This window comes from Tripterygium wilfordii, chromosome 22 (assembly GCF_013401445.1).
Source record: "Tripterygium wilfordii isolate XIE 37 chromosome 22, ASM1340144v1, whole genome shotgun sequence".
NCBI lineage: Eukaryota > Viridiplantae > Streptophyta > Magnoliopsida > Celastrales > Celastraceae > Tripterygium > Tripterygium wilfordii.
This window is the reverse complement of record NC_052253.1, coordinates 6,585,336-6,598,103: the sequence shown is the minus strand read 5'-3', so window position 1 is coordinate 6,598,103 and position 12,768 is coordinate 6,585,336. Positions and strand designations below refer to the sequence as shown.

The window sequence follows — 12,768 nt, the reverse complement described above, 5'->3', positions numbered from 1 at the left end:
TGAATATCTAATACGAGCCTAAACTCGGATTGTTAGTATTGTCTACGATATATGCATTGAAAAAACACGATGCCCTAATTTCACCACATCAAGAATCCCAACTTTATAAAAATCTAAGAATGAAGGAGCAAATTGAGGTTTATAAGTTTACCGGTGTCTGAAGCTTGGTCGAAATAGCCAGTTGCAGTCTACGAAGAAGCATGTGGGTTGCGCAGCTCCAGAGCCTTCGAAGGACTACGTTAAGTTGCAAAAATCGTGTGTTTAACCTGGTGTGACGACATTTTCATCCCGAAATTGAATAGTGGAGGGTGTTTAAGTAAATGGAAAGCAAAATGGTTCAATGCTTAACAATTTGGAAATTGTGGGTAAAAATTGTGAGCCAAACGGGCCCTAATGATTAAAAAAAAAAAGAAAATGGTTGCAAAAAAGAATAGAGTTGCCCAAAATTAGACCATTTTAGAATGGGCAATATAATACTCCAAAATTGTCTCAGTTTTTGGGCCAAAATATTGTTGTTTGGTTGATGTTAACCATATATGGTCCACTAATAATATATTGTTGTTAAAAAATGTCAACCAAATGGGGGCAATAGTCTTACCAGATCCTTTAAATAAAATTACAATTTAACAACATCATTTTTTTTTCTCTACAAGATGAAATATTAATTTTTCCAATCATTTTTAATATATATTTTGTTTAGTTTTTACTAATTATATTATACACGAATAAATATATTTTTGACAATACTATTTTTAATAAAATATTAATATAAAAGTAAATATATATTCACAAATGTGAAATTGAAAAATTAAATAAAAAATAAAAGCTTAAGAGGCCCAGGGCCACGGGGCAGGACCCAGTGAAATTGTTCCTCCTCCTCCTCGTCTCTTCTCGTCCAACTCTGGTACTGGTGGACTTGGCTTCCCCATCGACCTCCCCAGTGGCCGTTCCTTCTTCCGCAGATCAACTGGCAGATTGCCCGATGGACGCCACCTGATCGACTTCCTTTGTAAGTGATCTGCCATAGGTGTCTTCGCGTTCAATATTTTAATAACAAAGTGAGATATGTAGCTAGCTGTCCTCTACTTTAACGGGTGTTTACAGTATCTGATGGAGTGCATTGTTTTTTTTTTACAATTTTTGGCCTTCATCCTGCAAAAATAGGATAGAGGCCCTTTCAATTTTACAGAGCGTTTCTGCTGTGATAAAGATTACACATTTAAGAACATCTCGAGGACCCAAAACCTCACTGAACCATGAATGTTTGCGAGAATATTCGGAGCTACGAGAAGTTCCCCACATTTTTCAAAGTTTATCTTCTGGAGCATAGCTCTGAAAGAATGGTAACCCAGCTCTCTTTGTCTCAAGCTTTGAACTTTTCTTTCTTTTGGTTTGTTTTTTAGGCCCTAAATTTCTTCTTGATTTAAAACTGGTAGTTAAATGTTGTTTTTTAGATGTAAATGGCAAGTAAGAACTCAATTTCAGCCTTGGTGTCATATCTGGATCCAAAGAAGACTCTGTATTAAAATGAACTGTAGATGATGTGAACAAGTAAGATTGGGAGGATAAATATTACTGGAATTCCTTTTTGATCTATGAATGACCTGCAACTACCTTCTCTGCAGAAAATACCGAATGCTTTTATTGCGCGCATAGGCCTAGTTTTGCCAGAAAAGGTGATCCTTAGATTTCCCCCTGGGAGAACTTGGCATGTGAAGGTGATCGAAGTGGAGAATGAATTTTTTTTTGGGAAGGGTTGGAAGGAATTTGTCAAGGATAACAATGTTGAGCATGAAGACTTTTTATTTTTCAAATATAATGGAAGAAATATGTTTGATTTCAAATTATTTGGGAAATCTGGAACTGAGAAGCTCGAGAGGGATGAAGTGGAGGAGATGGTGATAGAAGAAGAGGAGAAGGAGGAAGTGGAAGAGGAAGATTGTGACGATGAGAGTGACCATGATTATGATTACAATGAAGAAGAAGAAGAAGACACTGAAGAAGAAAAAGTAGAGATGGAAGAGGAAGAGGACAATGAAGAAGAAGAAGCAAAATCTTCCAGAAAGAGAAGCAAGGAAATGATTGGTAGAAACTGAAATCCTTCAACCTTGTTTTACTGTCTATTTATTTTCACATATATGTCAACATAATGACCTGCGGGTTTTTATTGATTCAGGCGAATTTAAAGCCCATATTGGTTTGAATTCAGGCGCTGGCTTTAGAGAGAACACTACTGTCAAAACTGAAGAAATTGATGAATCTGAACCTGAACTGGAAGGCTATGCTCACCTCAGGAATCCCTACTTCGTCACAAAAGTGAGGATGTGGAATGAAAATTTATTGGTAAATATCTCCTATACATTTACCCTCAGGTTATCAGCCTTCAGACTTCTGTCCTTAGTTTATGTTTTAATCATTGTTATTTACACGTAATATTTCCAATTTACTCCTGCAATCTTTTGGTGATGAGGTTCCTTGATCTGATATTGGTTGTAACCCCTGGCCTCTACTTATGGTCCTGTGAAAGTGTGATGCTCAGTGGTCAAATGTATAAAATTAGTCCCTCCAATTTACCGCACTTTGAGCAGAAGTTGATTAGTTTTATTCGGTTTGAATATATAAACTCAAATTTCTTTGACAACTTGATATTTGGTTTAGCTTGTTCAATCATACCAATTTCTTGAGAATATGTTGAATAAAAGCGATTGGTAGTGGTTTTCAGCATAGATGGAAAAATTAGGGAAAATGAACTTATTACATTAGTAAAACACTGCCTATCTAGCATTGATGATAACTAAACTAATAGTAACTTCTTGCAAGATTATTGTCCATATTGGCTTTTCCACCTGTAGTGCTGTCTGAATTCTGATAACTTGATTGAGCTCTGATTAGATTTTGTTTAGCTGTTAGAATTTCCTTTTCCTTCATAATTATTTTTGAGCTCTACCAGTTGCCATAAGAGCACATCCTTTGTATTGCAGCTTGTCCCTCATGATTGGATGAGAAAACATAAGATTACACTCCGGGGGAAGGTAACTTATCTCGGTCCACAAGGGAGGCAACGGTCTGGAACAGTTGTTGAGTGGACAGATGGTCGAAGATGGATTAATGGGTGGGGAGATTTCTGCAAAGCAAACAACATAAGATTAAATGATTCTTGCATCTGTGAATTACTGCCAGAGCAAAGGGGTAATGTCTTGCGGGTTCACATTGTTCAGAATTGATCCCTACCTTTGCTCAAAGTTTCCACACTTACTGTATATTCAAAATTCAATCTTTCTCCTTAGGATGGCAAGGATGTTTCCTTGTCATCTGCAAAAGCTGTTAGGTGTAATCTGCAACAGTTATAATCCTACTTTGTAGGATTAGGCCAAATATATGTCAACTTCTATTCTAGTGGATGAACCTTAGCAGCAAACCTACTGTGATGACCTTTGATGTAACACACATTTTCCAAGTTAATTCTGAGTATGATTTTCATGTGGGGTTATGTGACTTTTTGTCAGCGAAAGATTTTTTATGTTTCATTTCAGTCACCGAATGTTCAAATGTTGTAATTTAGTAATTAGAAGTCGAATTTTGTTTCTCCTCCGCTAGCCATGGGGGACCGAGTGGTAAGGCCATGATTTACGGGGGAATTTGTTTCATTATAGTAATTAGGGTTGATTTTGAGATTTTTTAGTTTCGATTTTGAGATTTTTGGTCCGTCAATGCGTCTATGTGTTTAACCGCTTGTCTCAAAACAACTTATTTTAAGTTTTTGACTAATGTTTTAAATGTCGATTGTTATATACCTGTTGAATCGCATACTAGACCCCTCACTCAAGTAAGAAATTACAAGTCTTAACCGTTGAAGTAACATGAATTTTGTTGCTCCTATCATTTGTGATATATATATTTATGTTTATTTTTTTATGTCATTCAGCCGGTTATATCGCATACCAATTGTTTTGATCAATAGAATTCCTGTACCGATATTTAAAATATTGTTTTTTAGATGGTCGTATCAATTTCATCCATTCCAGCTGGACAAAAAAAATCTAAGATACCATGTCAGCAATTTATGAGAAATTGAACTTTTTTTTGTCTGGCATATATTCATTAACCAAAAGAAGATGTACAATTGAGAATGAAATACAATTCATACATGATTTTTCCCTAAACAATTGAATACATCTCTCAAAGCCAAGCCTAAGAGGATAAGTATAAAGACATAGAAAATGCAACACAAAATTGCGACCCTTTTGACCTATATCTAGGTCACCCGTGCCCGGGGATTAACGCAACTCTCCAATTGGTGAATCATGAGAAGTCATGAGAAATTGTACTTGACTTCACGCAAATGAAACCATTCTTGCTAAAGAAAGAATCTTGAATGATGGATATCTTGGATTACATATATGCACCCCCCCGTAAGTAAGTTTCGAAGGAAAGGACATGAGTCTATCCAAAAAAACAAAGAAGAAGAAAGGTACATGAGAAAGCGTATAGTCCGCCCACCGGCGTATGTTAGAGGAAAGTACTGCAAAACCTTGGGCTTGCGCCGCTGTACAGTAATAAGGCTGACACCGTTGCAGTAGAATCTGAACCGTCTGTGTAAAAAGTGGTCCCACATTGATGTCTGATTCTGACCCCATCAACGTTCAAAGAAAAAAAATATAAAAGAAATGAAAATAACAGAGGAAACGTGATCCACACTGAATTACTCTGACAAATAAGAAAGAAAGAAAAAAACAAAAACCACAAGTACAAACATCACGTGCTTGCATGTACTTATATGGAAAAGTAGTCAATGAAAATTCAACAAAAATTTAATAATAATAATCGTTAAATCTTATGTGTAAATTAATTAAGGATTTGTTTTTCACAAGTGGCACCTTAATTAATTAATAGTTATAATATGTATATATTCAATTATACACGGAGGATCATTCGTTCAAAAGGGTTTGCTTGCTTGAATATTCTAGTCTCCTTCTAGATTTATATATACATATAAGTTTTTTAATCAAAGGTCAAATATATTGGGAGACCAATTGAGTTTTTATTTTTTTCCCAACCGATATATACAAAAAATTCCATACTGTTAACATAACATATATATATGATTCCAGTTCTTAATCATCGACAACGCATTTTTTTGGAGGAAAACATCTCATAGTAACTCCGCAATTAAACGTGTCTCTGCGAGAGCACTATAAGAATGAGTGACCTCTTGAGACGATAAAGTCGTGCGAATCCGATGTATCCACATTGAATGGGACAACCTAAAATGAACAATATTATTGATGTGTACGGGTTGAAAATTCTAACATATACAAACACTTGAATGATAGGGTAATGGTGAATCTCTCTAAGATGAAACCTATGGACTCGAAATGTTATGAGTTCAATTTTCACTTAGAACAATACCCTTATGATGTGATTAGGCATTGGGCTTTGACCTAACTTACCTTATTGTCAGGTGAGAAATTTATATGCGCACGAGTTTGAGTCCAATCAAATGTCTAAAGGGTAAACTTATACGATTATAATTAATATCATTCTCCATTAATCGTGTGCATTCACGAGAGAGTTTTTTATTTTTTTATTTTTAAGGGAAATTAAACTTTGTTGAATGGAATATCCATCCCACCTAACCCTTTGATCCTCTCCAAACCCTCTATAAATAGCTTTTGACATTATTATTTTCTTTTAGTATCCACTCTTCTACATTTTCACACCATCTTCCAAACTTTCTCAAAATTCCAAGTCCAACCAAGTTAAAGGCCACCAACATAAACCCTAATTGTGGTCCAAGCCAGCCTCCAAGGAAGAAAGAGAGAAACAGAGAATGTGCTTGGTGTTCTTGTGTGGGAAAGAAGAGAGGGAGCTAGGGAGGCAACAAGCTCCAGGTGCATGTCCACATTGTGGAGGTAAAGTGGAAGCCATGGATTTTGAGAGTAAGTGGAGGTTCTGTTTCTTGCCAATCTGTTACAAGATCCACAGAAAATACTTCTGTTCTTTGTGTTCTAGGCGTCTGGAATTGAACTACTGAACCACCCCAATATATATATCTCTTCTTTTTGGGTCTGATCTTGTTTGATTTTCATGAGGAAGATATATATATGGGGATAATTTAATTTCTTCTTTTGCTAGCATTATGATCAATTTCTTGTTTCTCAGATCTTGTTTTCTCACTCAAGAAACCAAACTGGGAATTGAATTACAGTCATTAATGATTCTAATTATCTGATTCATCTTCAACACCAGCATCAACCAGGCTCAAAGAACTATAAGTTGGTCATGATGTTTGGGATCAATTATGTTGAAGGAATGACTTGGAAAAGAAAGATAATCGTACACTTTTGTTTGACCTTTTCGAGGAAACTCGATAGGCGTATTTTTGCATATCCCATTAAACTCAAATTTGGACCGGGTTAGATGCTTACAAGTTCGTCCGACATGTTAGTTGGGTTAAAACCCCACCACAAACCACTTAAAAATAGCGACACTAACTTATAATCGAACTCCCGAGCTCGACCGAGATTCTTTACATCTTAAATCCGGAGAGATAGGGATAAGATTAGGCAAGCAAAGATCCACCTCGACAGGGATAGAGGTTAGGGTAACACCAACTTTTTTTTTTCCTTCTAACAATGGTATTCTTTGATAAATCGTAGAATGTTAACGAGTGTTAATATGGAGTAGTGTTAAATTTGAGTCCGCGACTGAAAGGATTCATTCACATCCAACTAATCTAATGAAGTTAATTCATTTACAAAAAATAATAGTGCAAGGGCTTCTTTCTTTCAACTAATCACTTTATAGAGTCCTGACACTTGATTGTTGTTCCAATTAATTTCAATAAACCTTTTCCCTTAAATGATGGTTTTTAGCTTTACATGGAAAACTCATTAGTTTTATTATCTAACTTTTGAGTTTTCTATAACTCACATGCACAAAATACCTTTTTCTGTGTCTCTAATCCTATCGAAAAAAAAATAAATGGAAAATCTCTTATTTTTGGGTCTTTGATCTTGGTTTGATTTTCATGAGGAATATAGATGGGGATTATTTAATTTCTTCTTTTGTTATTAGAGGAACATTATGATCAATTTCTTGTTTCTCAGATCTTATTTTCTCACACAAGAACCCAGACTGGGAATTGAATTACAGTCATTAATGATTCTAATTATCTGATTCATCTTCAACACCAGCATCAACCAGGCTGAAAAAACTATAAGTTGGTCATGATGTTTGAGATCAATTATGTTGAAGGAATGACTTGGAAAAGAAAGATAATCGTACAATATTGTTTTGCCTTTTCGAGGAAAACTCGGTAGGCAAATTTTTGGATAGTTGGGCTAAACTCAAATTTGGACCGGGTTAGGCATTTGCAAGTTCGTTCGACATGTTAGTTGGGTTGAAATTCAACCCACACTATTTGAAAATAGCGGCACTAACTTATAATCAGACTCCCGAACTCGGACGAGATTATTTACGTCCTAAATCCGGAGAGATGGGATAAGGTTAGGCAAGCAAAAATCCACCCGACAGGGATAGGGGTTAGGCACGCGTAAATCCACCCAATAGATTAGTTGGGCCGAAACCCACCACAAATCACTTGAAAATAGCGACACCAATTTAGAATCGAACTTTTGATATCGGACTAGATTCTTTACGTTCTAAATCCAAAGCGATAAACTGTCAGCTTATCGGGAAGTGGTTTCATTTGTTGTAAATTACAATGGTAATGTTTGGACATAAGAATTAGTTATCCCAATTCAGGTTTTTTTTTCCCCTAACAATGGTATTCAAGGTTTAAACCAAGCACTCCATGCTACTCACTTTTAAACCCTTTTTTTCAAGTTAATCACATGTCTTGGGTTTTGGGTAGACTCTCGGATGTATGTTTGGATTGCTTCATTCTTTCCAAATACTTTGATAAATCGTAGAATGTTAATAAGGACTGTCGAACTTGAGTCCGCCAATTGAAAGGATCCATTCACATCCAACTAATCTAATGAAGTTAATTCATTTACAAAAAATAATAGTGCAAGGGCTTCTTTCATTTAACTAGTCACTTTAGAGTCCTGACACTTGATTGTTGTTCCAGTTAATTTCAATCAACCTTTCCCTTAATTTACAAATTGACAAAAGTTTGATCGAAGATATTTGATGGGTTTTGGCCTTTTTCATATATGAAGACCAGAAGATTTTAAGAAATAGTTACTCAAATGGTTACTTGGGTTGGAATATGTGACTTTATTAAGAAATCAAATGAGGTATAATAATACGGTAGCAGTGATTACTTGATTGTCTTGTATTGATCACTCTGTATTCATTTGAATTTCATAATAAACAAGGTAAAAAGTAGATGAGACCAGAAGTGGTGCCAGAATTAGGTATGGTTGTTATTGGAAAGGGTCTCAGCACCTACACATAATCTTCATCTTTCATTATCATCAGATCAGTACTATGTATCAAAATCAGAGCAAACACATCTCTGCAAACTTGTATTTAACTTTTTTCTTCATATTACAAGTTCAGTTCAAAACTTAATTTGGACTGAAAGGAGATATTTCAACAACCTAAGCATCAAAATCTTTATGGATGGTCTTGCTTCGAGCCTTCAATGGTTATTGGGACATCTCCTCCTTTATTTTGCAGTTGCTTGTACTCAGTTGACTGCCGTCCAGGAGCCGATGTCCCAGCTAATTTCAGGCAAAGAGATCCGGTAAACGCGGAAATTCCTCCGAGTATCCAGCTGAACTGCAAGTTAACCAGTGACTTTGCCCTCAAATCTGCTCCATGAGATCCACAAGTGACTGCTCCAAGCATATGATCAGTACTGGTCTTGGCCATTTGCATGTAGCAACCTTTGGGAACAAATTCAGGAACCCACAACATAAAACCCATGTTCATAAACCAGGACCCTTGAAATATAACTGAAATTGAAAGAATAAGAGCTGCAGGAAAACTGTTAGGGAAAGTAGTTGCCGCTACGGCTGCTAATAGAGAGACGAACACTATAAGTTGCAATAGCCAATGATAATGGCCTTCAAGTCCAACATGATCTGCTGAATGGAAATGAAGCAGGAAAAGCTCTTGCCCAAAAACAGATGCTGCGAGGATACCAGTGACTCCGGAAAGGATATCAGATGAGTGAGTCAACTCTGTCAAAAGGGTAAACCCTGCAAATATGACAAGGTGGAGAAACATGCTTACATGCTCAAAGTTGTCAAGCTTGAAGGCAAATCGAAGGGAAGGGAAGTCTAAAACTTGCATGACAATGGCTAACATGGAGAAAGACAATATGAGTGTAAGCTCCATGTGTTTAAGCTTGGAGAGAGGGCCACAAAGCGGATACCAAAACTTTACAGTAAACTTATCAGAGGTTCTACGGCAGTATGTTCTGATGATGTTGACAGCGTGCCATAAGCCAAGGAAGGTGAGGGCCAAACCAGGCACAATGTGCCCTATAAAAGTGCCCATGAGAGTTTCTGCAGTTCTCAGGAATCAGAAATCAGGAATTCGCGGATGCTTCAATTGCCATACAGACTTAAATAACAGAACTTAATGCAGAAGAAGTGTAAAAGATGTACATGCTGGCAATCTATCCAAAATTATGGTGCATTCTACATGTGTTTCCACAAAAATAATACAGTAAACGACACCAATTTACGTGCACAATCTGAATTCAAAGAAAATGACCTGTGAGAAATGAAACATCGTCCCCTTCTAAAAAGGAAGAGGAAGTTTTTGTTACTTCAAAACCATGAAAACTAACTTGAATGGAAATCCAAATCTTTTAATCAAGGGCTAAGATTTAATTCGTATTTAAGTATGTCAAAAGAATGGATGAGCACGGCCTCACTTTGTTGCATGGTATTATAAGGATTCTACTAAACAAAGCAGGCCACTCCATTTTTCTCAAGTATGAAAGAAAAGGCCACAAGATTACCCCCATTCTTCATGTAGTGGAGAGTGAGATATCTCCCACTTTCTTCATAAGAATACAATTTTTTAGTGGTCCTTAATCGCCTCAAAGGTTGCACAATAATGTAAAGGAGTGAGATTCCAGGTATATTACTTGTTATTATAATGGCAGTCACTAAAAGATCTTTCCTAATTTTGAGTCTGACTCCCACTTTTAAAAGTATAACTTTACATGCACTCTACAGACTACAGCAACTGGAAGATGCGGGTAATAGTATGGTTAATTTTTTAAGTGTACCTATTACCTTGCTAATAGTTTCAACCCCAGACTACATTCAGCAGCATAGCCCTGCTAACTTTACAAACAAGAAACAAGACAAATAAATAATCTTATTTATAAAATAGGAAATAGATTAGGAGAAGAAACGAAAGGAAAAACATGTTGTATAATTCCACAAGAACAAAGTCCAAACTTCAAGACCAACAGATATGCTTCTTCGCGAAGCTCATATCAATTCAGTCCGCTATTGATAATTTACTCCACAATGAAGCTATCTGAGCTGAACCAGGGGAACATTTTGTACTTTGAAGTACCAAAAGATCCCAAATCAGAACTTTTCTTTATGCAGACAAAAAGGGAACATTTAATTTGGAATACCCCATCCTCCATTAAAGGTCAAACTGTTTGTCGCTAAAAAATTGACTACAAATCATTAATGAACAATTGTCAATCCCTTTGCATTCCCTCAATCAAAGAGATGTATCTACTGTCATCGGGTTTAATAAAATTACTAACCATTTCTTTACGGAGTTGTTCAGCAAGATCACCTTCTTGGTTTTTGGACAAATGTTTTATAAGAGCATTGTAAGTGAGAAGTGTCGGCCTGTAGGGTTGAATCCGATATTCAACATCTCATCCCGAATGTTAAAAAGCATCCTTCATATCAGCTCTCCTACTATACCTGCTAATCAGGGTATTATAACCAATGTAATCAGGCTTTATTCCCAAGTTCTTCATTCTTCAAGAAGTTCACAGGCTTCTTCAACTTTACCCTCCCTACAACAGCATTGCATCAGGTTGTAGGTTACTCCATCAGGAACAACTTCCTTTATATCCATCTCCTTTAACAGTGCAAATGCATGTTCCATATTCCCGATAGCACAGTGACGATCAATCAAAGCGTTGAACATCATGAGATCCGGATACACGCTTCTACCCTATTTCTTCTCAAACAAGTCATCTGCCTCCTTCATTTTGTTTGTTTTACTCAAATCATATAAAATAGGAGTATAAGTTTTTTGCGAAGGCTGAATCCCTTTAATCACCATTTCATCGTGAAGAGCAAAGGCTTTCTTTGCATCCCCACATCTACAATACCCATTAATCAAAATGTTATAGGTTATAACATCAGGAGCAATTCCCGCTTCTTCCATTTCTTTATGTAAATGATCTGCTTCACTCATCTTGCGTTCCATTACAAGACACAGTCGGAATTATACCCATCTCAACATCTTGTCTCTGAAACTAAAAGCCAAGCCCAAATCCCCTTTATTGCAATATACATCAATCAATGTGTTGTAAGTCCTTGCATCCGGAACCAACTCAATTTCTTTCGTTTTTCCAAGTATCATAGATGCCTCCTCAAGTCTTCCTTCCTTTGACAATCCACTAATAAACGAACTGTATGCATATGAATCTGGAGTAACACCTCTATATTTCATTGTACTTAAAATAACATGAGCTGCAACCTCCCTCTCCAACAATACCCCTGACTTATCGTGTTATAGGTGGCAATATTAAGTTTACCTTCCAAATTCTCCATAAACCCAATGAAATCCTTCCTTTGCCTTCTTCAACTTCCATTCAGTACATAGCACATTAATCATTATATTATATGTGATCACATTGGATTTAATCCTTAATCGGAACATCTCCGCATACAACACCATACAGTATCCGTCCTATTCAACTTTAAAAACAAATTACAAGTCTCAACCTTAGGCGAAATTCCCTTTTTCTTCATCATATAAAATCACTCTAAGGCGTCATCACCTCTCCTCAACTCACAATAAGCCCTTATCAAAAAATAAAAAACAATACTACTCGTTACACTCAACTCAAAGTATCGAGGCAATGAGACTCGACATGGGTTATGAATTGAAGGACCAAATCAGGGGTTCTGTGGAGACTGAACAAAGTGGAGGATAAAAGGAAAGGAGTAAACTTTTGGCGCAACCTGTTTGATGAAATGCCACTGAGAAGAACTGATCGAGTCAAGCAACTTCTGCTCCGTTATCTGTTCGGTTTCTATCTTAGTGAGTGGTTGTGAAGCTGAAGAGAATGGTTTCGTTCGCATTGCTTGTGGAGCTCGGAGACATGAGAGTTGAGGACGTTGAAGCGTTGCATGTTAAGGCAAGAAGATTTCGAGGAGAGTGGTTTTACATATAGCTTCAAGCCCTTCGACTTCTTTCAACTTAGCAAAAATTTATTTGCGTACCATCAAATTATTAATTTTACATCATTTTTAATTTTTTTTATTATAAATATATATTTACCTATAATAACATATAAACCCTTAATTAAAATTAAGGAATATTTATATATTCAATTAAAAAATACCAAGTTTACACCATAATTCTTCAAAGAAAAAAAAAGAGAGTTTACATGCCAATAAAATTTACAAAGCGAAATCGATTTCATTGAAAAATCATAACAGTTACCGAAGGATTATATGAATAAATATCAATTTCAACATCTCAAAAATAATATTGTCGACAATAAAAAGAATGATCATGGTGTAGAGGTAATTTTTTTAAGATTTGTTTAGTTTTCTGTACGACCAACGAATA

At 36.1% G+C, this 12,768-nt stretch overlaps 3 protein-coding genes and 1 pseudogene across 4 annotated transcripts; 2 read left to right on the top strand and 2 right to left on the bottom strand.

The window, feature by feature from the left end:
- Positions 1-841: 841 nt before the first annotated feature.
- LOC119990767 (B3 domain-containing protein REM20-like) lies at positions 842-3,490 on the top strand. Of its 2 annotated transcripts, none has more exons than XM_038836856.1 (5): positions 842-1,009; positions 1,170-1,343; positions 1,626-2,085; positions 2,177-2,343; positions 2,982-3,490. In XM_038836856.1, exons 2-5 carry the CDS (start codon positions 1,257-1,259, stop codon positions 3,222-3,224), a joined length of 957 nt encoding a protein of 318 aa, XP_038692784.1. In that variant the 5' UTR covers positions 842-1,009; positions 1,170-1,256; the 3' UTR covers positions 3,225-3,490. The 2 variants fall into 2 exon arrangements, with proteins under 2 accessions (XP_038692784.1, XP_038692783.1); XM_038836855.1 differs by having other exon boundaries at positions 1,165-1,343.
- Positions 3,491-5,704: 2,214 nt separating this feature from the next.
- On the top strand, positions 5,705-6,191 carry LOC119992230. The gene has a single exon (XM_038838913.1). It carries the CDS (start codon positions 5,831-5,833, stop codon positions 6,032-6,034), a length of 204 nt encoding a protein of 67 aa, XP_038694841.1. The 5' UTR covers positions 5,705-5,830; the 3' UTR covers positions 6,035-6,191.
- Positions 6,192-8,340: 2,149 nt separating this feature from the next.
- LOC119990966 (transmembrane epididymal protein 1A-like) lies at positions 8,341-10,955 on the bottom strand. Its single transcript, XM_038837115.1, has 2 exons — positions 10,715-10,955; positions 8,341-9,482 (listed from the first exon to the last, which is right to left on the bottom strand). Exon 2 carries the CDS (start codon positions 9,472-9,474, stop codon positions 8,587-8,589), a length of 888 nt encoding a protein of 295 aa, XP_038693043.1. The 5' UTR covers positions 9,475-9,482; positions 10,715-10,955; the 3' UTR covers positions 8,341-8,586.
- LOC119991457 lies at positions 10,646-12,275 on the bottom strand (annotated as a pseudogene).
- Between the last annotated feature and the right edge of the window lie 493 nt (positions 12,276-12,768).

Excerpts from the sequence above, each read along its gene's own strand:
- LOC119990767 (XM_038836856.1), top strand. The coding sequence starts at position 1,257 with ATGAATGTTTGCGAGAATATTCGGAGCTACGAGAAGTTCCCCACATTT. Across the intron at positions 2,086-2,176 it reads GAGAAGCAAGGAAATGATTG|GCGAATTTAAAGCCCATATT; the intron begins GTAGAAACTGAA and ends TTATTGATTCAG. Across the intron at positions 2,344-2,981 it reads TGTGGAATGAAAATTTATTG|CTTGTCCCTCATGATTGGAT; the intron begins GTAAATATCTCC and ends TTTGTATTGCAG.
- LOC119992230 (XM_038838913.1), top strand. The coding sequence starts at position 5,831 with ATGTGCTTGGTGTTCTTGTGTGGGAAAGAAGAGAGGGAGCTAGGGAGG.
- LOC119990966 (XM_038837115.1), bottom strand. The coding sequence starts at position 9,474 with ATGGGCACTTTTATAGGGCACATTGTGCCTGGTTTGGCCCTCACCTTC.